The 24788-nt window shown below is 38.0% G+C and overlaps 1 protein-coding gene across 2 annotated transcripts in view; it reads left to right on the forward strand.

Moving 5' to 3' along the window:
- The first annotated feature begins 3948 nt into the window (after nucleotides 1-3948).
- WASL (WASP like actin nucleation promoting factor) overlaps nucleotides 3949-24788 on the forward strand; it is an 84746-nt gene continuing 63906 nt past the window's right edge. Inside the window, exon 1 of one of the 2 annotated variants that reach the window (XM_036328804.1) lies at nucleotides 3949-4351. In XM_036328804.1, coding sequence (XP_036184697.1) covers nucleotides 4241-4351 — 111 coding nt within the window. In that variant the 5' untranslated portion in view covers nucleotides 3949-4240. The remainder of the gene's footprint in view (nucleotides 4352-24788) is intronic. The other variant, XM_036328805.1, reaches the window with a different exon arrangement.

Below are 24788 nucleotides of genomic sequence, written 5' to 3' on the forward strand. Positions count from 1 at the left end.
GATGTTAGTTAATGAAAAAGAAAACACTGAACATTTAACTTGCGAAAACAAGTACTAGAACAAATTCTCTAAAACACTGCCATATGCAACATTTACATAAAAATGTACACAGATATTTTACAATGCGAACATTTTAAACCCATGGCACTTGGAGGCTGCATGGGAGATGTGACATTCATCTCCTGCTGTATCCAGGTTTGTCGTCTCTATAGCTCAGTTCTGCCATAGTCAAGCCAGTAATTATGGCTACAATGGCTGCTGAATGGCATAGATCCTGGGTGTAGCTGCTTCTACATTGCCCTACAATGAAGGGTGTCACTACCTTTTAATTAACCTTCGCAAGGGAACAGGGCGTTTTGGAGGACTTGTAGCAGTACATAAACAATAATGTTTGTAAAGAAGAAAAGTGTGCTGTATTATCAAAGGATCAGAAGAAATGTGCAAGATATAATAACAGCAGGAGTGCATCTAAAAATTTGCCCTCATTTCTATAAATAAACTACCCTAACGTTTTCTGTTAAAATGAGGGCTTCACTTTAAAGGATTATAGCAAAGAAAGAAGAAAATAAAGTACTAAATAGATTCTAATTGAGTCAAAGAAAGTCAAATGGAAGAAATATCCATAATTCGGTATATGCATTTTATATGTATATAAAGATAAAAATTCCTAGTCTTTTTAACCTAGCTTACAAACTTAGTTGAAGGGAAATAGAAACCTTCTTATTTCCTGGATCAAATCCAATCTCTAAAAAGAATTTCAGATAAGAAAATAACTTGCCAAAGGAAACAGAGAGAAAGATGTCTTGTGTTCTGACAAAGAGAGGATATGCTATCAAGAATGAAAGGAAGAAAGGACTTGCTAAAACTTTTGAAACAAATACAGACAGTACTGCTTGGTCTCAGGATGGACATGGAAAAACAGATGCTTGTATGCATGGTAAAGGGGATAACCCCAAATATTGCCTGTTCAAATGTTCCAAAGAGGAAGAAAGTCTTAGTTCCAATACAGTGTTCACACTTACATTTTCCACATTTTAAGAACAAAGAGTTGGAAAAAGCCCAGATAATGGCAAAAATAATGACCAAGCAGAAAATAAGAAATGAAATTGCAATTTTGTGGACAAAATTCCGCATTTAAAAATTTGAGGAAAAGTTAAAGAAATAGTTTGGGTTTGAGAAAGAAAAGTCTCTGGTGGTTATAATCTTCTATCTTCATTTCTAAAGAAAAAAAACGGCAAATAGTCAGAAAATTTCACTTAGAAATAGATAAGACATTTAAAATTTCCTGGGGGGGGGGGGGGAGGGGCGCGGAGTAATGAAAGCAAATAGTGTCAGCTAACAAGAAGTTATGAAATGATTGGAACCCAATAGTTCTCTGTGTGGGAGTCTTCAACTCATAGCGACCGTCATTCACCCATGCTCCCACAGCTTTTTTCCCTTAACCCTCTTCCACATCTTTCAGTGGACAAGTTTTAAAGCAGGCATTCTAGCATAAAAATTGCTATCTTTCAGTCTTTATTCATTAGAAACTAATATGATCCTATCTTTAGCTTCCTAGTTTTAAAAGGCTTTGTACTTTTGGAATGCTGGGACATATAGCCTATTGGCATAATATACAGCCTAATCAGAAATTCTGCTGGCCAAGGAACTGTAGCCCAAAGTAATCACTATGTATTTGGAGAATTACATAGAATTCTAAATATGAGGGACAGTTTTCAAAGTATCAGGTTTACATAGAACAAAGGTTAGAAAAAAAAATCCCCATTTCAACACAACTGTTGACCCTTTAGCCACGGGGAGGCAGAGACTATAGACAACAGTGGTCAATGACAGATAATATTTGAGAACCATGATGTATCAGGTATTTTACATGTTGTCTTGGTAAATCTTACAACTTTGAAGTAGAGTTAATTATCTCTATACTATACCTTTATTAAATAAAAATTATTTTCTATTTTATGGATGAGGAAATGAGACTCAGAGAAGCACTGATCCAAAGTCCATAAGGTTAAGTGGTAGAACAAGAACTCAAATTTAGGCCTTATCTGAAGCCTGTACTTTTGCTACTATCCTGATTCACAGGTTTGAAAGTATTAAGGATCTAATTTCTATCATTCCACAAGAATTTGTCATGCTTTCCACTGTTACTGTGGTTTGAAGTTATAGGGACCTCAAGCTTGATTCAAGAGACAAACTGCTTTAGCTTCTGGTTTCTTTTTTTAGCTCGGTAATTCAGAGAAAACTCTAGGTTTACATTTCTACCATTGCATTTATAAACATAATTACTTAATAAAAAGCCCATTTGCTTTTTAAAAAATTGATTTCAGAGAGGAAGGGAAAAGGAGAGAGATGGTAACATCAATGATGAGAATCATCCAGATCTGCTGCCTCCTGAACGCTTCCCACCAGGGATGGAGCCCACAACCCAGGCAGGAGCCCTGCCAGGGAATGGAAGGACCTCCTGGTTCACAGGTTGATGCTCAACCAACTGAGCCACACCAGCCTGGGCCCACTTGCTTTTTTTTAAAGTCACCTTTCCCCTAACATTATTGATCAAGTGTAATTTTGAAATATCCATATTTTATGTGAGTACTCCAAGGATTACATGACCTTTTTCCTTTGCAGATTTATTCCTACTTAGCTCATGTTATTAAGGACAGCTTTAATGTTTTAATTTTTATATTTTCCCGAAGTGTACTGATAATGGTTTTTCAATCCCTGTAGTACTTTCGAGATTTGTATTGTATTGGAGATGTTGCAAATAGTTTTACCAAATTTGATTTGGCATAGGATGGATGTCTTAAGTTTAATACCCGGTTAACTTTTTTATTTAAGTTGAATAACTAGCAAACATGATGGGTAAAGTTTATGCAATAAATGCTGATTTCTTCAAAGTGGGTAAGTCAGAAGCTTAGTCTAAAATTCACTGCTGTGGGTAGTATTTATATATCCATATCCCAAAACTTCGTTTCACAACAGTTGTTTCGTATTTAATTTACTGAACCAAAGGGTTCCTCTTAAGTAACCTTTAATACTCTTGAGACATACAGTTTTGTTTTGTTTTTAATTCTTGAGATTTACTTCTAAGTATTAAACCAGATGTCATTTTCCTGTGTGACATTCCAAAACAGGCACGATCACTTTGGATCAAAAGAAAACAAGGTCTTCGGGATTTAAGAGAAACCGAAAGATGCAAAGAAAAAAAGGAATATTTTCCGGTTCCCCAGACAGAGGGGGGGAACGTCTTCAGGATCCTTTAAGGAAGAGCTTGAGTTTAAATGCCGCAAATACTTTGGCCTCCGTGAGCCGCGGGAGGACTTTCCTGGTGTTTCCGCACCGCCAGCAGCAGGATCCCTCCCTCGCAACCCCGGGCGAGGCCTGTGGGCGCCCCCGCGCCCAGCACCCAGCACCCAGCACCCAGTCCGGGCAAAGTGCAAGGAAGCCGGGCACCAGCGGCTCCGGCCGAGACCCGCGAGGGGCGCGGGGCAGCGCACGTCCCCCCCGGCGTCCCGCCGGCCTCCGGTTCCACTGCGGAGTGACGTCCCGCGGCCGCGCCCCACAAGCAAGAGCCGCTCCGGGGCCGAGATCCAGGGTCCGGGGCCCGCACGGGCGCTTCGCAAACGTGTCCGTGCGCAACAGGGGCCCGCAGCTCCGCGGCGGAGACCGGCCTCCCTCCCGGCGGCAGCCTGGAGCCTGGAGCAGCCGAGCGATGACACCAGCGGCGGGTCCCGCCGCAGGACCGCAGCCCCCGTGCGACCGCGCGGCGCACGCCTCCGCCGGAAGGGGGCGGGGCCCGGGCGGCGCGGCGAGACCCGCGGCGGCGCACGGGGTGGTGCGTCCCGGCCGGCCCGCAGCCGCGCGTTTCCGGCGCGCTCCCCCGCGCCCTGCGTCCGTGGTCTCGCCCGCCCCGCAGCCATGTTGGATCGTGCGGCCGCCGCCGGCGGAGGAGGGTTGGCGGAGCGGGGCGTGTAAGCGCGGTCGCCGGAGCGCGAGGACCGCGGCCGACCGGCCAGAGCCTCGCCGGGCCGGAGCCGGGGGCTCCCCTTCCTGCGCGCGGCCCGCCGCCGGCTCCTCCTCCCCGCGGCCGCCGCCGCCGCCGCCTCCTCCTCCTGGCGCCGGAGGAGTTGCGAGATGCTGAGCCTGTGACTCCCCTCCTCCCGCCCCTGTCACCGAGGGGAACGCGCGCTCGCCCACTCGCCGGAGGAGACGGCCCCGGACTCGCAGTCCCGCCGGCGGAACCATGAGCTCCGGCCAGCAGCCGCCGCCGCGGAGGGTCGCCAACGTGGGGTCCCTGCTGCTCACCCCGCAGGAGAACGAGTCTCTCTTCACCTTCCTCGGCAAGAAATGTGTGGTCAGTGGCCGAGACCCGCGGCGCCGCCGCCGCCGTTCCCTCCCGGGCCGGGGAGTGGGAGTGGGCAGGAGGCGGGGGCGCGCGGAGGGTCGGGCTGCCGGCCAGGCCTCCCCCGGCCTCGGGCCCCGCGTCGGCGCCCCGGACCCCGCTCCCGAGGTCCGCTGCCCGGGTGCGGGCGGTGCGGGCCGCCGCGGCCCCCGACGCCGCCTCCGGAGCTGCCCGGGAGCGGGGAGTCCCCGTCCCGGAGCCCCGATCGGCCAGGTCCGCACCCTTGTTGCCGGTTCAAACTTTGTCGCGGGGAGGTCCCGACGCGGGGTTCTTGCCGGAGCGGCTGGGTCGTCGCTCCCGGGCCCCCGTCCCGGCTTCACCTCCTGCCGCTGGGTCTCCACCAGGCCAGAGGTCTCAGCCGTGGGTCGGTGGGGGAAGGAAGCCCAGATATGAATGAATCGGGCCGTGGAGTTGTTTTTAATGCCCCTGGAGAATTGCAGGAGGGAATGCAGCCGGGCGCATCGGTTCAGGACGAGGGCAGGCCACGCTCCTGCCTCCCCTTGCAGAGCAGGGGGGCTTACTCCTCTAGGAATCTCGCCCAGGGGCCTGGTTATCCCTCTCCTCCCCACTGGTTTTTCTTTTTACCTTGGTGGGAGGAGGGGCGGCTCCCCCCACACCCCTGCGCAGGGGAGCCGAGATCTGTGGTCGTTCTTGACCTTTGGGGGCCTGTGAGTGAGCCTTAGGTTGGCGGTGTGCGGCCTAAGACCCCCCGTGGCCGGTTGGAAGCCGGCAGTTCCGCGGTGGGAAGGGGCAGGGGCCGGGGAATGTGTGTTGTTGACGGAAGCGTTCCTGACATTGGCTGCCGCCGCTCCTGGGGGTGGGGAGGCTCCGTGCCGCGGCGCAGGCCTCGTCCAGCGGCTGCTCCCTCGTCCAGCGCCTGCTCCCTCGTCCAGCGGGTGCAGCCGCCCGCGGCTGAGTTTGCAGAAACGCTGCTGCGGGTCCCTTTCTCCCCTCGTTGCTCCGTGAGCACCTGCGGGGTGGGTGCCGCGGGGACCCAAGAAGCACCTGCAGAAATGTCCGTGGGACCGTTCTGCCACTTGGCGTAGTGGCGTTCAATATGTCAAGACCTGCCACACCTGCTTTGGAAGTTAGGCTTAGAGAGTTTCCGGGAGAATTACTGCATTAATGGTTAACTGTATAGGAGTCTACCCTTTGTATCCTGTCCTGTCCAACTGGACATTGAGTCGGGACAGTCAGTTCAGATGTGTTTCATATTTCAGAAGTTAGAGCTTAAAGGACGTACGTTGAGTTGACTTACGGAAAGAATGAAATAAGAGAGGTGGCTTAAAATCGGAATTTTGGGAAACTAATGTAAAGATAACCAAGTACCCCCGCCCCACCCCCCAGCTTTTTTTAAACAAATGAGAAAACTGTGCCAGTGAACCCTAAGTCACAGAGCAATTTAGTAATGTGACCAGAACTAGGAAACCACGACTCCCGATGCCTAGTCTGTTGTACTTTCCACTACATCATGTTGTCTTAGAAGTGGTTTTTCTCTCTTGTTACTGGTTTATTTCTACAAGTGGTGTTAAAAGAATAATAACTTTTGTTCAACCCAACATCGATGTAATTAAAGTTTTAAGGTTCTTATTTAAGTCCTAATTTATTGCATATTTCCAATTTAGGTAAATCTCTAGCACTTTAAATGTTAAATTATCTGCAAATGGAAAATAAAAACATGGTTGGTTTATTACATTTGCTGTCAGCAAGTAGTTGTATGTACTTTGTTTTACATACCAAACACATTAGCTTTAGGCAGGAAGGACATTGCAAGTATACTGACTAATTGCTCTGTGCTTACCTATAAGGATTACGGGTTTCAATAAATGACAGATGTGGAAGAATACAGTGATAAAGATAACATTGTTTACTAGTTAGTGTAAATGGATTGCCAAATAAACTGTGTTCAGCGCTTAATTTCTTTATGTCCTCTATTAATAGACTTTACCTTTTGAATTTCTGTCATTTAAAAACCACACTGCTATAGTTACCTGCTCTCCTGGTATGAAATTATTGCAAAGATTACTTTAATATTTGACATTTCCAGTTATTAGAGAGTAAAGTAAGAATGATATTTTAATTTTTGGAACAATCTTTTTTTCCCCCTTTGCTGACTATGCAGGGGTTTTTTTTGTTTGTTTTGTTTTGTAGTTTAAGATAATACTGAAATAAGTTGTTTCATTTTTTTTTTTAAAGTTCCGCAATAAGATTTACAGGTCAAACCAAATTTGTTAAGCAAGTGTATTCAGAGGAGTAGTTACAGTGCCAGCTCTCAGGCATTCCAGTCTTTCATTCACTCAACAAATATGTATTGAGTAACTAGATGTTGAGGTCAAACCAGGGTTGATGCCTACCCTCAGGGAGCTTTCTGTATAAAAAAGAGACAAATGTGTAAACTGATGTGTAAGTCAATACTTCAGAGTGATATGTAAGAAGCTGCATGTTACCCTGGAAACTGTTGCTTAGTAGTCAGACAGGAGTTCAGACTCAGGTGGTCACTTTGCACAAGGTAAGCTCCCTGTCCTCAAATTAGTTTTCTCATCTCCGAAATAGTTATACCACTTATGGGGGCAGTGGGGCTGTGGATTAGGACTGTATGTAAATATATGGGCTATTATTTTTATAAAGACTTAGGGGACCAAAAGAGAGGATGAGTAAAAGCTTTTTTAGAATGGTGTATACTTAAATATTTAAGATTAGTGGGTACTCCCCCAGGTTAATGAGAGGTATGAAACAGCTTGGAAAGTCAGGAGACCTACTAATAATAGTATGTTATGGAGCAAGGAGGGTCTCTGCTTGGGTTCTCAAATTTAGTTTGCATTGGAATTATGTGGAGATGATCTTACAAATGCATATAACTACACTGAATTCCTAGATGATATTCAAATTCAGTGGGTCTGATGTGGAACTTGGGCATTTTGATTTTTAGCAGGCTTCCCAGAAGACTGGCACCTGTCACAGTGTGAGAACCACTGCTGCTGTCCACAGTTTTCTGACAGGGTAACCCTGAAGCACATTGGACATGTTAATAGGTTCCCCCTGAACCTTTGGTCTGTATTTTGTGAATTAAGGTAAATTAAGTTAAAACAGGTTATTTTAGTACAGCATTTCTCCATCCCTTTAAGATATCAATGTGTATTTATTTCATAGATGTGAGAGATAGACAGTTCAAGTATTACACTCCTTAGTGAGGAACCCAAGGCCAGATTTGACTTTTAGAAAGTTTAGGGAGGAAGGGGGAGGCACCACAGGAGGTGGATTGAGGATGATGAGAATGAAGACAGAGGAGGTCAGATAGGTGTTTATATAGTCAATGTGAAATGTGTTGAGGGCCTGAATTAAGGCAGCGCTGGTAGGAATTCAAGGATAATTAAAAAGACCCCAGTAGGATTTCTTCCCCTTCAGATAACAGGAGTTAGGGAAGGGAATTGTTATAAAGACAAGTATAGTCACCAGCAGGAGTCTGCAGAACTTTCTCACTGGATGAAAATATACTCAGATGTAAGTTGAGACTGTATTGATGATGGTTTCATGGAGAAGGCGAATCTTCAGTAAATCTTTGTTTTTTCAGTTTTTAAAAATAGATTTTGTGAAAGTTGAGGTTTCATTTAAAGTTATATGTAATATATGTGTTATGTACTTCTACATAAAAGTAAATAGTTCATTAGCTGGTAGTGTTTTCTAGAATAATAAAAAAGGGCTAAAACAAGATTATCAGGTTTTGTTTTGTAGTTTTGTTGTCTTTCATGTAGTGTGGTTTAACTTATTTTCTATAAAGAGTATGTGCTCTCTTGCCAACTGAAGTTTAATATATAGTCCTGAGTAGGAAATTAGGTAAGGATTGGAAAAAATAGAACCTTATACTAGCTCTCTGCAACCAACCATCTCTGGCCTAAAAGGATTGGGGTTTAGTAATGTTGTTGGCAGTTACCTTTCCCTTTCATACTCACCTGGTTTGTTTGTTTCAAGATTTAATGATACCATTTTTATTAACCAACTTTAATCTTTATTTCATTTAATTTCTAGTACTTGCTTATATTCTTTAGGTGTTTGTTTTCTAGTCCTGTATATAATTCTGGGAGATTGGACTTTATGCCTGTGTAGTTTTCTATATGTATATAATTTTGATAACATCTAACATACAGATCACTGAATACTCTTTGAATTGTTCTAATTGCTAACTTGTTTATTGCTTAGGAACTCATTCAGCATTTCTTACTGCTTCATCGGGTTGTTAAGATCTTCCATTTCTAATGTTCTACTAATAAAGTCTTCATTTGTTAAGAAAACAAAGTGGTTTAATGTTGCTACTGATAGGTGGTATCAGTAACTGTTCAACAGTTACTTGTTTCTGCTCTAAATCCTTAAATAGGTCTAGATAGACTGAGGGAAGGGTGCTTAGAGGGATCATTGTGTTGATGAAGGCCTGAATTAAGGGAGTTAGGGCTAGGAATGTATTTCACCTTGAGTAATGTGAAAGGAAAAAGGTTGAAAATTCATGGGATTTGGAATATACAAAACTGAGAAATTAATCTTTCCTCTAGTATAGAGGAAAAAGGTGACTACAAAGTAACAGAGTGGATATTTACAAGAATCCAGATCTGGGTTATAAGCTGTATAACATTGTTTTTCAACCTTTTTCATCTCATGGTACATATAAGCTACTAAATTCTGCAGCACACCAAAAAATAGATTTTTTTGCTGATATGACAAAAAAAATGGGCATGATTTTGATATCCTTTGTACTGGATGGCTATTGTGTTGGCTGTTGTCACTTTTTTATTTGACAGTCTAATTGAAGAGAGGTCATTTCCCCTGACTAAATAGTCAGGTATTGCATGTTTTAAAAATTCTTGTGGCACACCCATTGAAAATCACTGCTCTATAATACAGGAAAATTTCTTAACCAGTATGAACCTTAGTGTCTAGATTTGTAAAATGGGCTTAGTCAAGGATTTATAAAATAATGCAATAACGTATGTAAAGCACCTAGAGTGCCTGACACTAAGTGTTCTGGGAGTTTGGAAAAGCATGTGAAAGAATGCCATCATTAATACCATTCCTGTTACTGGCAAGAAGGTTTTAAAGTAAAAATTTGAACTCTGTATTGTATTTGTTTTGATTTAGGCAAATTCTATCAATTGTATTTAAATGTCAGTTAATTACAGAGTATGTGAATTAGAGTTAAGCAGTAGCTGGAACTAAACTATGGGGAATTCTAGGCAGCCTTAGCTAGCACCCCTGGCTGCTGACCAAAGAGGAAAAAAGGGATTCTGGTATAAGAGTTAAACAGTTCCTGGGTTTTAGTCTGTGCTCCACTACCACCAGTTAATTGTGAACGTGAACAAGAATCTCTGCCTTTAAACCTCCTTTTCCTAATCTGAAAATGAGGGCTTGGACAAGATAACACCAGTCTTTCCAGCTTTAATGTTCTATCATTATAACTTTCTAGATGCCAGGGACTCTGTAGCAGGAAAAGAATAGCCTTCAGTTAATTTTGGCATACATGTGTTTTGCACTCTGGAGACAAAGATAGTATATATCTAAGTGAAAGGTAGATAATCAGAAATCATTTCATTGCAAATCCCCATTTCTTACTAACCTTTTCCTAAGCATCACAATTTAATAAATATTTTACTTTGAAAAGTCAGGTGAACATCATTGAAAGGCATTAGTAATAGGATTGTCAGTCTTAACTAATTTTGAATTATTTCTTGTGATTGCAAAGAATATTTGGCTTATTAGAAGTGTGCTGCCTTTTAATTAAGATGGCGTTGTTTCTAAGAGTTTCTCTTGTTGACAGATTAATTCCAATTAGAACCTTATTTCTTACATGAAATTTTATTAGTGATACGATATTTAGCCCTTTGCGGTCGTATTAAATTTGGACATGGGTGCCGTACTGGTCGGAATTAATTTCCATTGAAAGAACAGTGATACATAACATGCAAGATTATGAAGGATAAACAAGATTTATTAATTCTTTTTTGGAACTACGTCACTACTCATAGAATTACTACAAACGTTATCACTTTCTACGTCAGAGTCAGTATTCAAGGTGCCAAAATAAAACTCTTCATCGTTACTTTCAGATTCGCAGTACACTTCTTTCGGTAACTTTCTTTTTGCCATTTTGGAGTATTATTTTGAAATATCTTAACAAGCGAGAATGCCTAATTACAGTTAAATGTAATTTGTAAAGCTTTATTTGAAATTCTGCGAAGTATCTCCGAAGCTTGTCGATTTCTTCACTCTCAAAAGGCGACTGACTCGCCACGGTGTTTTGCATGGCGAGTGTGGAACTACGGCGTTTGTTAATATTGAGTTTCGATATCTCCGATTTGTCGGGGCAATGTTTTGGTTCGTGACAAGGTCGCTTAGACACTTAAGAGCTTTCAGAGAAATTATGAACTGATACATGAATGAATAGAGTTAAGATTCATACGGTTCCTTGCTGTGGTGGCTGAGAGTAGACAAATGACCGCAAAGGGTTAATAGAGTTCACTTCTATTGTAAAGCTTCTGGAAGCAAACAAGTTCATACATTCTTGTCTACAGTAACATATATTACTAACTGTAAATATATTTTTATTGGTGTATGACTGAACAGTCTAGTATTTTTAGGTGTTAAGTATTTTTAAGTGTTCAGTAATTAGAAGATTTTCACATATTTAACTTTATTCATAAATACAGTGTAAAAAAAGTATATTCTGCTTTTATCCGTATCAGTATTCTTAGAAGTAGTAGTAGATTACACCACTATAATATCAGTATAAGAAAATGAAATTAATAAGGAAACATCACTTTCATTTTGGAATCAGTGTTGTAGAGGCAAAGTGAAACAAAAAGGAAATAAGAAAGACATTCAGTAATATAATGTGCTGTTAAAAATGATATGAGGAGATAGAAATTATTATGAGCCAAATATACAATAACTTTAGGGCAAGTTTCATTGTAAAGTTAGACTTTATATTAGATTTGGAGAAGTTAAAATTATCTAGTTTTTTTAAGAATTAAAATAGAGGCAAAGTTGTTTATTATACCTCAGGTTCCAAAATTAAAAATTTTAAGTGAAATGCTTCCTCTAGTATGGTAAATACTTTTATTGCCATAAAAATATCAGATGATACCTAAATATCTAAGAAATTTTCATAATAATGGAACTGATTGGTTTATAAGCAATGCATAAATTTAGTCAGAAACGCAAATGATTTTCTTTACTTTTTATTAATGAAATATCATCATGATCAAGTATTGAGGACTTACTGAGTACATAACCACCTCCCAGTACCTTGAAATACATAGAAGGGAGGGATAACTAAGGTTCAGTTCTTATCCCTTCGTTGCTTACTACATAGCTGGGGAACACAAAAATTATGCACACAAAAAATATGTTTTAAAGCTAGTCTATAATAAAAATTTGAATAGAGAGGAAAGAGGGATCACTGGGATACATCATTGTGGGGCGTGAACATAGAAGGACCTTATGAATTTATGTCATAAGGAAGCAGCTCAGTGGAAGTGTGGGGGAAATGTGGGAGCAAGTTTGGAGTAGAGAATTTGCATGGAGTATTTGGAAGTATTTAATAGATTGGCTTGGCTAAAACTGAGAATTGTATTTTATTTTCTTGAGGAAATAGTGAATGATGAGGAAGGGTAAAATGATCCCAGATTTTGGAAGATCAGATTTAGAGGCTGAGCTTTAGTCCCTAAGTAGCAAGGGATCTAAAGATTTTTGATTCAAAAAGTGTCGAGATAGGAAGGATCTAGAGATGAGGAAAACTGGAAATTATTTATAATAGGAATGCTTTAAAGTTTATTGCACACTTTTAAAAAATATTTCTATTGATTTGAGAGAGAGAGGGAGAGAGAGAAACATCAATGATGAGAGAGAATCATTGATTTGCTGCCTCCTGGGGATCCAGCCCACGAACGGGGCATGTTCCCTGACCATATGACCTTCTGGTTCATAGGTTGATGCTCAACCACTGAGCCATACTGGCAGGGCATCTACTAAACACTTTCAGACTGTTATCTCAGGAGGCCTGGGCTGGCTAAGGAACCTGAATTATAGCAGCATCCGCAACATAAAAAGGATTATGAGAGATATAAAGTCCTTGGTCTTTGTGCTCAAGGCACACACCATCTAGCCCTCACAGCATTTTTCCTTACTGCTTCCAGGAGTGGTCTTTGAATACTCAGCATATGCCTAAAGGCAGCCACACTAACCAGTCCAGGTTCATAGTAGATGAAATCTAGTTGCCATTTCAAAGCTATATTCTAGAAAACACTGTGAAGAAAAAAAAATAGCTTTGTGAATTCCAGATGACAACAGAACCTCCTAGTGGAAATGGCTAAATTAGTAAGAATTGCAGGACTAGAGCTTTGGAATCCTTTGCAGAGTGTTGTTATTGAGGTCTTGTAAGTGGAATTAGATCTGTGATGGTGTCAGTGCAGGTCAAGATTACAGAGGGAGGCAGTCTGGCTCGTTTTTGACTTGGCCAGCATTTGAGAAGGATAGATTTCAATGAGGAGTTGAAAGGGAAAAAAGATGTGCTCTTTAATTTATCAGAAAATGGTGTTATACATATTCTGTAATTTAAACTTTTTCACATATTAATTTAACTTTCATATATTTTCACTTCCATTTATATCTGTCGCAGACTTTTTATTACTTCATCCTTATTTTATGTATTTCTTGTAACTTCTTAACCTCTAGAGCTGCCATAGCCAACTACCATAAACTGGGTGACTTGAAACAAATTTATTTTCATACTTCTGGAGGCTAGAACTTCGTAATTAAGGTATCACAGGGTTGGGTCCTTCTAAAGACACTGAGAATCTGTCCCATCCATGCCTCTCTCTCTTAGCTTCTGGCATTTGCTGGCAGTCCTTGATGTTCCTTGGCTTATAGATTCATGACTCTGATCTCTGCCTATATAATCACATGGTGTTCTCTGCTTGTCTGTCTCTGTCTTCTCTTATAGGACACCAGTCATTGGATTAGTGGCATTCCTAATGACCTCATCTTAACACATTGCGGAGGGATCACGAGAATGCGCATGTTTTCATATTACACAGTGTTTTACAAAGTATCATACTTTAAAAAGATATTACCTTGTAAGAACATGTAATAAATAACTTCAAAATACAATGGGTATTTAATTTTAAGGTGTGCCTTTAACATTTATGTAAAAATGTTTTTTGTACTCATTCAATAGAAACGTATCTGGCCACTGGATAAAGCTAGCAATAAAACTACTGGTCTGCAATGTTAACTTGGTGGTATTTACAAAGAACCTCTTTCCAAATAAAGTCACATTCACAGATACAGGGGTTATGACTTCCACATATCTTTTAGGGAGACACAATTTAGCTCAATAGTGGGTATGTTTACTTTCCAAGTTTTTGCCTTTAGAAACAATGCTATAATGAACATTCAAATACATATTTTTATGTATCCTTTCCAAGTATTTCTATAGAATAAATTCTAAGAAATGAAGTTAGAGGGCATTAGAAATACTAATAGATATGGCTGGATTGTCTTCTCAAATAGTTGTTACCAAACTATATATTCTCATCAACACTAGGATTTAAATTTTTTTTGCTTTTGACAGTTGCACTGGCCAAAAAAGTCTCATTGTTCCATTTGTAGTTAATTATCTTTACATGTCTGTTGCTCATTTATATTTCTTACGTGAATTGCTTTTGTTGTCTTTAGACCATTTTTCTACCTGGTTTTTTCATAGTAACTGGAAGAACTCTTTAGGGATAGTAATTAAATTAAAAATTACAATATTTTTGGCAGTCGTTTTGTTTATCTTTGATAGAACTATTTTTGGTGTTTTTGGTCACTGTATTGGTTTTAAATTTTTGTGTATCAGGTTTTTATTTAATACTGTCCTAGCTCAGAATTGCAAAAATATTTACTCACATTTTCCTAGTACTTTTATGGTTTTATTTTGAACTTATTATCTTTGATATTTTTGGAAGTGACTTTGGAAAATGAGTATAGTAGAAATCCAGCTTTATATTTTTACAAATGGCTAGTTATTCCAGTACCACTTATTTTCTCCCACCTATTTGAAATGCTACCTTTATAATTTACTTAATAAATTACCAGATTGTTTAGATCCACTTCTGCATTCTCTTCTGTTTATTTTATTTATTTGTCAGTACACAGAGTTTTAAATTCGTGTAGCTTTATAATGATGATACTATTTGATTAGCATTAAGTCCTTCATTACTCTCCTTTTCAGTATTTTCTGGCTATGTTTATGTGCTTATGCATAATATTTTTTGAGTACAAAAGTAACACCCAGTTATACTCATTGTTTAAAGTGTGCACACACGCACACAATGTACTGTACAGCGTTAAAGGTTAAAATCATCCTTTAACTCTCATTTCTCAATACAGCTAGGCTCCATAGAAAGCTCTTAATTGTTTGATGTGACTCTTCCCCTTTTTATATGCATAGGATGTGTATATTTTATATTTACAGCTGTCTGCATTTTACCTAAAAGGGGTTATATTCTGGGCAGTTTATATGAGGTACATTTAGAGCTACCTCAAGTTAAAAAAAAACAAAAACATTTTTATTATGGAAACTTAAGCACATACAAAGTAAAATAGAATTATCATCTCATAGCTAATCTTGTTTGCTTTATATTCCTACCCACCTTCCCCACTCTGACACCCCCCCCCCCCCACACACACACACACACCTGAATTATTTTTAAGTAAATCCCAGGCGTGTGAGATTTCTTTTTCTCCCCTGATCATTTTGGCTAGATGTTTATTAATTTTTTTTTTTAATGGTTTTAGTTTAGTCCTGGACAGGTGACTTAGTTGGTTGGAAGGTCATCCTGCACACCAAAAGGTTGCTGGTTTGATTCCCAGTCAGGGCACATACCTTGGTTGCAGGTTCTATCCCCAGTTGGGGTGCATATGGGAAGCAACTGATCAGTGTTTCTCTATCTCTTCCCCCTCCCTTCCTCTCTCTCTAAAATCAATAAACAGCTCAGCTGGTGTGGCTCAGTGGTTGACCACCTGGTACTTGAATGGTCAGGGCACATGCCCGGGTTGCAGGCTCGATCCCCAATAGGGGGCGTGCAGGAGGCAGATCAATGATTCTCATTAATGTTTCTATCTCTCTCCCTCTCCCTTCCTCTCTGAAATCAATAAAAATGTATTTTAAAAAATAAAAATAAATAAAAATCCTTGGGTGAAGATTAAATAATAGATTTTCTTTTAATTGATTTCTATTATTTTTCTTGTTTTCTACTAATATTTTATTGGCTTCTACTCTGATCTTTATTATTTACTTCTGATTAGTTTGGGTTTAATTTACTTCTAGTTTTTCTTAAGGTAGTAACTACTAAGGTGATTTGAGACCTTTTTTCATCTTGTAATACAGATATTTAGTGCTATCCATATCCTCCTAAATATGCTTTAGTGGCATCTCACATATTGGATATGTTGTATTTTCATTTTTATTTTTTAAGTTGCTTTCTGATTTTCCTTTTCATTTCTTTGACCCACTGGTTCTTTTAGATGTATGCATTTTAGTTTCCAGAGATTTATGGATTTTTTTCCAGATGTCTTTCTATATCAATTTCTAACCTAATTCCATTTTTTTGGGAGATTATATATGAATCCTTTTTATTGAGCAGTGTTTTATAGCCCAAAATGTCGTCTAAATTGGTGTTCTTCCTACACTTAAAAATATGCATTCCAGTCTTGTTGGGTGGAGTATTGAGCAAATGTTAATTATATCAAGTTAGTATATTTTCTATTTGCTCTATCAATTGTTGAGAAAGGAGTACTGAATTCTTCCACTATATAAATTTGTTTCTCTTTGGAATTCTATAGTTTTGCTTCATATATTTTAGATGCATAAACTTTCATAGTTATGTCCTCTCAAAGAATTAACCATCATGAAATGACCCCCATCGTCCCTGATATACTTTGCTCTGAAATCAACTTTGATATTAATATAGCCACTGAAACTTTCTTTTGATTAATGCTATAATCATTTTTGCCCAACTTTTAGTTGGGTTGTTTGTTTCTTATTGTTGAGTTTTAAGAGTTCTTTGTCTAAACACATTCACTATTAGATGTGTGTTTTTTCATATATTTTCTCCCTGTATGTGGCTTTTCATTCTTTTATCAGTGTTTTTTTGTAGAACAGGTATTTAATTTTAATGAAATCCAAATTATCAATTTCTTTCATAGAGTGTGCAGGTTTTTTTGTTGGTATTTCTAAAAAGTGAATCCCAAGGTCACCTACATTTTCTACTGTTATATTTTGGAAATTTTATAGCTTTGCATTTGACATTTAGATCTGTGACCAATTTTGCATTAATTTTTATGAAAGGTGTTAAGATCAGTGTCTAGATTGGGGTTTATTTTTTGCATACGGATATTTAGTTTTTCACCATTTTTCAAAAAGATATCCTTTCTCCATTGGATTGTCATTGATCCTTTGTCAAAGATCTGTTGAATATGTTGGTTTACTTCTGGGCTCTATTCTCTTCCACTGATCTGTTTCTTCTCGCCAAAATTACACTACCTTGATTACTATAACTTTATAGTAAATCTTGAAGTCAGATAGCATCAGTCTCTGACATTGTTCTTTTTCTTCAGTGTTGTGTTGGCTAGTCTGGGTCTTTTGCCTTTCCACGTAAACATTTTTTCTCTTTATTTTATTTTATATATTTCTCCCATATAAACGTTAGAATCAGTTTGTTGATACCCACAAAATAACTTTGGGATTCCCTTGAATCTATAGATATAGTTGGGAAAAACTGACATCTTAACAATATTTTGTTTTCTGATCCATGAATGTAAAATACCTCTTTTTTATTTACATTTCCTTTTATTTATTTCATCAGAATTTTGTAAACATAAAGCTCTCATATATATTTTGTTAGATTTATACTTATTTTTCTTTTCTGTGTGTGCTAATGTAATTGGCATTTGTTTTTAAATTATAAATCCCAGTTCACTGCTATATAGGAAAGCAGTTGACTTTTGTATATTAACCTTGTAGCCTACAACTTTGCTATAATTGGTTATTTATCCCAGGAGTTTTGTTGTTTTTTTAATTCTGTGGGATTTTCTTTATAGATAATCATGCCATGTGCAAGCAAAGACAGTTTGTTTCTCCCTTTCCAATGTGTATTTTTATTTCCATTTCTCCTTGCATTAGGTAAGGCTTCCAGTACAGAGTTGAATAGGAGTGGTGAAAGGGGACTTTGTTCCTTGCTTTGCACTTCATACTGAGTCAGAAAGCATATCGTTTGTTAGTAGTATGTATGATGTTAGTTTAGGTTTTATAGATGTCCTTTATCAAGTTGAGGAAGTTCAACTCTATTCTTAGTTTGCTGAGAGTTTTTATCATGGGTGTGGGATTATATCACATGCTTTTTGGCATCTATTCATGTGATCATTTGGTTTTTCTTCTGTAGCTTCTTAATGTGATGGATTACTTTAGTTGATTTTTTAAAATTTTTGTAAATTTTTGTTCATTGTTAATCCTCACTATAGGATGTTTTTCCATTGATTTTTTTAGAGAAAGTGGACTGGGTCGTAGAGAAAGAAGCATCAATGTGAGAGAGACACATTACACATTGATTGGTTGCCTCCTGCAACACTCTGACTGAAGCCAGGGATCCAGCCTGCAACCAGGGTACAAACCTGCAATCCTTCAGTCCATGGCCCAACACTCTCTCCATCCAGCTGAGCCAAATCGGCTAGGGCACTTGAGTTGATTTTTGAATGTTGAATTAAATGCTGCATATCTGGAATAAATCCAACTTGATCATGGAATATAATTCTTCTTATGTATTGTTGGTTTCAACTTACTGAGAATATTTTCATCTATGTTCATGAGATGCATTCATCTGTAATTTTGTTGTTGTTATAGCTTTGTCTGGTTTTGATATTAGGGTAACTGGCCTCAAAGAATAGTTATTGAGTGTTCCGTCTGCTTCTGTCTTCTGGAAGAGATTGTAGGGAATTTGTATAATTTCTTAAATGTTTAGTGAAATTCGTCAGTGAAACCACGTGGGCCTAGTGTTTTCTGTTTGGAAGGTTATTCATTATAGATTGAGTTTCTTTACTAGAGGTTTATTCTGATTAGCTAGTTTTCCTTGGGAATTTTGGTAGATTGTGTCCTTCAAATAATTGGTTCATAACATCTACATTTGGGCACATAGGTCCTCTTTCATTTCTGTTATTTTTGTCTTCCCTCTTTTTATCTTGGTTACCTTACCCTGTCTAGAAATATATCAATTTTATTGGTCTTTTCATATCTCCCTTTGATTTCCTGTTTTTTATTTCATTGATTTCTGCTGTAATTTTTTTCTGCTTATTTTGGATTTAATTTGCTCTTTTTCTAGTTTCCTAAAGTAGATGCTTAGTTTATTGATTTTGGATCCTTTTTTTTTGTTTTCTTAGATATGCATTCAATGCTATAAATTTCCCTCTAAGCATTGCTTTTGCTGTATCCCACAAATTTTGGCCCAGAATGTGGTCTCTCTTGGTGATTATTTCATGTGAGGTTGAGAAGAATGTGTTGTTGGATGAAGTCGTCTATAAATGGGAACTAGTTCCAGCTGATTGATGGTTGGATGGTGTTGAGTTCAACTCTGCCCTTACTGGTTTTCTGCCTACTGGATATGTCAATTATTGATAGAGGGGTATAGAAATCTCCAGCTAAAATAATCAGTTCATTTGTTTTTCCATGTGATTCTTTCAGCTTTTGTCTCAAGTATTTTGATGCTCTGTTGTTAAATGCATACACATGAAGGATTATGTGTTTTTGGATAATTGACCCCTTTATCATTATGCAATGCCCCTGAAGCATTGTTTTGCCCACAATTAATATAGCTACTCCAGCTTTTTTCAGTTATTGTCAGCATAGTATATTTTCTTTTATCCCTTTGCTTTTAGTTAATTAATTTATTTGTTTTATTTATCTTTTGAAATATACCTTTATTAATTTCAGAGAGGAAAGGAGAGGGAGAGAGACATAGAAACATCAATGATGAGAGAGAATCATTGATTGGCTGCCTCCTACACGCCCCCTACTGGGGATCAGCTCACAACCTGGGCATGTGCCTTTGATTGGGATCAAACACGGGACCTTTCAGTCCACAGGCAGTTGCTCTTTCCATTGGGCCAAACCGGCTAGTGCCCTTTGCTTTTAATTTATATGTCCTTATGATAAATACAGGTTTCTTGTAGGCAACATATAGTTGGTTGTTTCCTTAAATCCACTCTGTCAATCTATCTTTTATTTGGTGTTTTTAGACCATTTACATTTAAAGTGATTATTGATTAATTACATTAATACTGACTATTTGTTAACTGTTTTTTTATTTATGGCCTTTGTTTTTTTCACTCATATTCTGCTTTGTTTGGTTTTAATTGAACATTTTATATGATTTCATTTTCTTTCCTAAGAAGTAATTTATACTTTTTTAAAAAAAATTTTGCTATCATTTGTATAGTTTACACTTACAATCAATCTGTGTCCAATTTTAAATGGGTGGTAGCAGTACCTTGTTTTTATTTTTAATTTTTATTTATTGATTTGAGAGAGAAAGAGAAACATCAGTTTGTAGTTTCAGCATAGTGTATATGCTGAAATGTTTAGTAAAATTTAGTTTCATTTTATTTATGCATTCACTGATTGAGTCTTGTATGTGCTCTGACCGGGATTGAACCTTGGCATATCGGGGCGACTCTCTAACCAACTGAGCTACCCAGCCAGGGCAGTAGCAGTACCTTACAACAGAGAGTGCGCATTGCTTCCTCTTATAACATTGCTGTTATTCATTTCACTTACCCATAAGCTATAATCACCAAATGCATCTACTTTTATGTATTGGCTATTAGAAATTTTGAAATTGCTTATATGATTCACATTGTATTTCTATTGTACAGTGCAAGTTTGGCAGTTTTCAAAGTAATATGACAGAAGTGCAAATCATCTATAAATCCCGTCACCCAGGAATAACTAATTAACATTTTTGTCTATATCCTCCTGGGTTTGTTTACGTAAATTTTTTTGCACAAATTCTTGAGTAATGTACATATGTGCTTACTCTCAGCAAACACACCTCATAAGCACAGACATGAATTTTTTGTTGACAGTGTTTCATGTCAGTGAGTATATCGTTTTCAATGGATACCTATGGATTTACCAATCTCCAGGGATGGACAGCATCACTACTCTTGAATTTGGGGGTATTACTAAGTAAAATAAGGGTTACTTGAATACAAGCACTGGGATATTGTGACAGTTGATCTGATAACCAAGATAGCCATTTAGTGACTAATGGGTGGTTAGTGTATACAGCATGGATATACTGGACAATAGGATGATTCATATCCGGGTGTGATGAAGCTAAGATGAAAAGTATGGTATGTTTTGGCATCTGCAGATTACCATAGGTTAAGAAAGAGCTTGAATCCTTGCCAAAGAGTTTGGACCTTATTCTTAACATATGGGAACCTATGTTCACCTATAAATAAAAAGTGAGAGGCAACAAACATTTATTTGAGATCGATCGATAAAAATAGTTAATCTGGAAAGCACTGATTCAGACAGAAATCGGAATAGTGTTCTGATTAGGAAACAAAGGCAATGGGTATTTATGAGAAAGGGAAGGATAACAATTATTATCAGTAGAAGGAAGGCATTTCTATTGGTGTAGATAACAAAACATAGTGATGTTAATTCTAAACAGTGTTTTTAATTTCAATTCAGTAGTATAACTGCTTTCTTGTTATCTTTCCAACTAGTTTGGTACACAGTGTTGCTTTAGGCAAATTCCAGAGGCTATCTCACCCTGTTTTAACACCCAAAGATTTGGGGCATAAGACATGCCAGGCGGTTCCGCTAGAATAGCAGCTCCAGCTCCATTTTAAAGTAGCTCTGTTTATATTATTGTTTACATTATTATGTTTTTAAGCATGAATCTATTAAAAGATAATTGGTAATAAGAATTTATAGAGAACAAAATAGATACACTAACACTGTAAAAGGTCTGCTTAAAGGGAACTAGTTGCCAAATAATTTACACATTAAACATAGAACATTCAAGTTATTAAATGTATACATAGGATTTAAGAGTCACCCTTTCCACTTACTAGTATAGACAACATCATTGGCTTGTTTTTGTCTTTACATAGTATAATTTTATGGAGTTACTGTTACTATATAAAATCCTCACATTCCCTCTCCATCCCCAAGTTCATGATTTATTGATGGTAAAGATCTTTTAAAAGAGAAAAACAACAACACATGATCCACCTTTTATTTTGTCAGCTAGCTTCCTACTCCTTTGTGGAGGTTGCAGTCAAACATCTCGTTATGGGTATTCATTTCAGTGATAAAAACCAGAGCTAGAAATGCTCATGCATTTTGAATAAAAGTTGCCATTTGAAACTAGCAACATTGAGCTTTCTAAGGAAATACATAAAACCCGATGAATAATTTTTCAAATTATTGACTAGGTAATTATTAATGTTTTACACTACAATTTTAAATCTGCAATTGTGAATAAAGTGCCAATATTAAAAACTTCAGAAATGTTCTGCTGCCCTTCTTCTTCTTCTTCTTCTTCTTCTTCTTCTTCTTCTTCTTCTTCTTCTTCTTCTTTCTTTTCTCTTTTTTTTTTTTGCACCTAATTCTTATGCATAATGTATGGTAGAGTCTCAAATGTTGTACTTAATGTCCTTAAGTTAGGTTGTACATTGAATTTAAACTTATTTACTCTCGGATTAACCTTATCTTTGCATGTCCTTTCCCCCACCTCGATTGTACATATAAAAGTCAAACACTTTAAATGTGTTTGTGTGTGTGTGTGTATACACACACACACACACACATATCCCTGTGAGTTTCTTTAAAAACGTGAATAATATGAGTTGCTACATATAAAATAACAAGTATGGAAGACAGCCAATTGAATTTTAAACTTATCTTGATTAATCATGTTTAAAAGTTCAGAAGACTTAAAAGGACAGTTTGTGAAAGAAATGATAGACTTTGACCTTCATTACAGACATAAGCTATCATTGCCAAAGTTTGCTTTTTTATTAGTTTATGCTTTTAGACACTATGCTATTCTATTTTCAGCAATGTTCACTTTTAATTTTTAAAGGGAAACTTACAAGTTACTAGAAATTCTTCTTGGATTACAATTTCTAGATAAGAAAGATGTTTCTTTTTGTTTTATTTTTTCCTCCCAGACTTGTACCATAGTGTGACTTGAATTGGTATTTTTCGTGTGTGTGTGTGTGTGTGTTTCAAATCAATATACAGTCATTTGAAAAGCTAAAATATTCACCTGGTTGAAAATCAAAAAATATGTAAAGCAATTGAAAAGTTTCTCTTCCATCTTGTCCATACTTTTGCCTATTTTTTCCTTCCCTGACAAAGCACACACACAGAACCCCTAACAGCTAGCAACAGTTTCTAGTTTCCTGTGTCCCTTTTTAAACAGTTTTATTTATACTTTAGGCAAATGCAAATTACTTATTCTTGTTACTGCTTTTGTGCCTAAATGTAAGCATACTATTCCCTTCATCTAGCTTTTTCCTTCTGTAAAGTATCTTGTCATTACTTAAAAAGCCCCCCCACACACACACACTTTTTTTTTTGGCAGCTGTATAGTATTGTATAGCTGAAGTGTGAAGTATGTTTTAATTGAGTGGTTTTTTTTTTAATCTAGGAAATTTCACTTACCTGAGTAATTTTGGATAATTTTCAGGTTCTAAATATTTGAATTAATAAATGTAAGATTTAAAATATTTTAATAGAAGTCTTTTAAAAATGTGTTTAACCCAAGTTTAGTTAAATAAACACATTATTGAACTTATTTCAATTCACATATGATAAATTAGGTCACCTATGTGAACAGTTTGATTATGTAACATTTCTCATCCCTGCTAATTATCAGAAATTTATACTACAGTATTTTATAAATTTATTACTATTCTGCATAGGCAAGATTGTTTGAGTAATGCTTGCCTATATTTTCTGATCATGTGGGCTCAACTGCAGAGAACTGTGGCAGTTGTGCTTTTGAGAAAGCACTCAATTCTGCTTTCTTTCAGGAGAGTTGTTATTGGTATTATGAGTCCTAGTGGGGAAAACCATGTACTTACTTGCTATATCAGAGATCATACATTTTCCTGTGCCAAGCTTTTTGTTTTTTCTAAATGAATTTTAAATTTCTCAGCAGGTTTGCTTCTTGTTGACTTTGTGATTATGTATTTCATCTTATTCTTTAGCAATTCCTGTTCATTAAAGTATAACCCAACCATTTGTGTAGTTTGAGAGGACCTAGTTACCTGACTAGTCCACTGACTTTTTTGAAGGTAATTTTCTTAGTAAGTAAGGCTTATTGAAGAGAGGAACTGCTGCTTCTTTCCTATGATTTGGATGACTGAAGCTGACCAGAGTGTCTTGTTAGGCAAACTCATGTTGCTTATCATCATAATTAGTAGGATATAGCAGGTTGAGTGTTAACACTTTTGCCCGGGAACGAGGGGGGGGGGGGGGGATGTGTGTCAGCTAAGGGATCCTATAGATCAGCGGTTCTCAACTTGTGGGTTAGGACCCCTTTGGGGGTCGAATGACCCTTTCACAGGGGTCACCTAAGACCATTGGAAACACATATATAATTACATATTGTTTTTGTGATTAATCACTATGCTTTAATTATGTTCAATTTGTAACAATGAAATTGGGGGTCACCACAACATGAGGAATTGTATTAAAGGGTCGAGGCATTAGGAAGGTTGAGAACCATTGCCTTTGGGGGTGGAACGACCCTTTCACAGGGGTCGCCTAAGACCATCGGAAAACATATGAGCGGTTCTCAACCTGTGGGTCGCGACCCCTTTGGGGGTCGAACAACCCTTTCAGAGGGGTGGCCTAAGGCCATCGGAAAACACATACATAATTACATATTGTTTTTGTGATTAATCACTATGCTTTATGTTCAGTTTGTAACAATGAAAATACATCCTGCATATCAGATATTTACATTATGATTCATAACAGTAGCAAAATTACAGTTATGAAGTAGCAACGAAAATAATTTTATGGTTGGGGGTCACCACAACACGAGGAACTGTATTAAAGTGTTGTGGCATTAGGAAGGTTGAGAACCACTGCTATAGATGAAAACCGAGATTTGAAAGGTGAGCAAGGTTAGCCAGGTAAAAGGAGGGTGAGAGAGGGAGGATGGAACTGAAATAGGACAGGATCTTTTTTTTTTTTTTCTATTTTCAGAGAGGAAGGGAGAGGGAGAGAGAGATAGAAACATCAATGATGAGAGAGAATCATTGATTGGCTGCCTCCTGCATG

Source organism: Myotis myotis, unplaced genomic scaffold, assembly GCF_014108235.1.
Source record: "Myotis myotis isolate mMyoMyo1 unplaced genomic scaffold, mMyoMyo1.p scaffold_m19_p_11, whole genome shotgun sequence".
Classification (NCBI taxonomy): Eukaryota; Metazoa; Chordata; class Mammalia; order Chiroptera; family Vespertilionidae; genus Myotis; species Myotis myotis.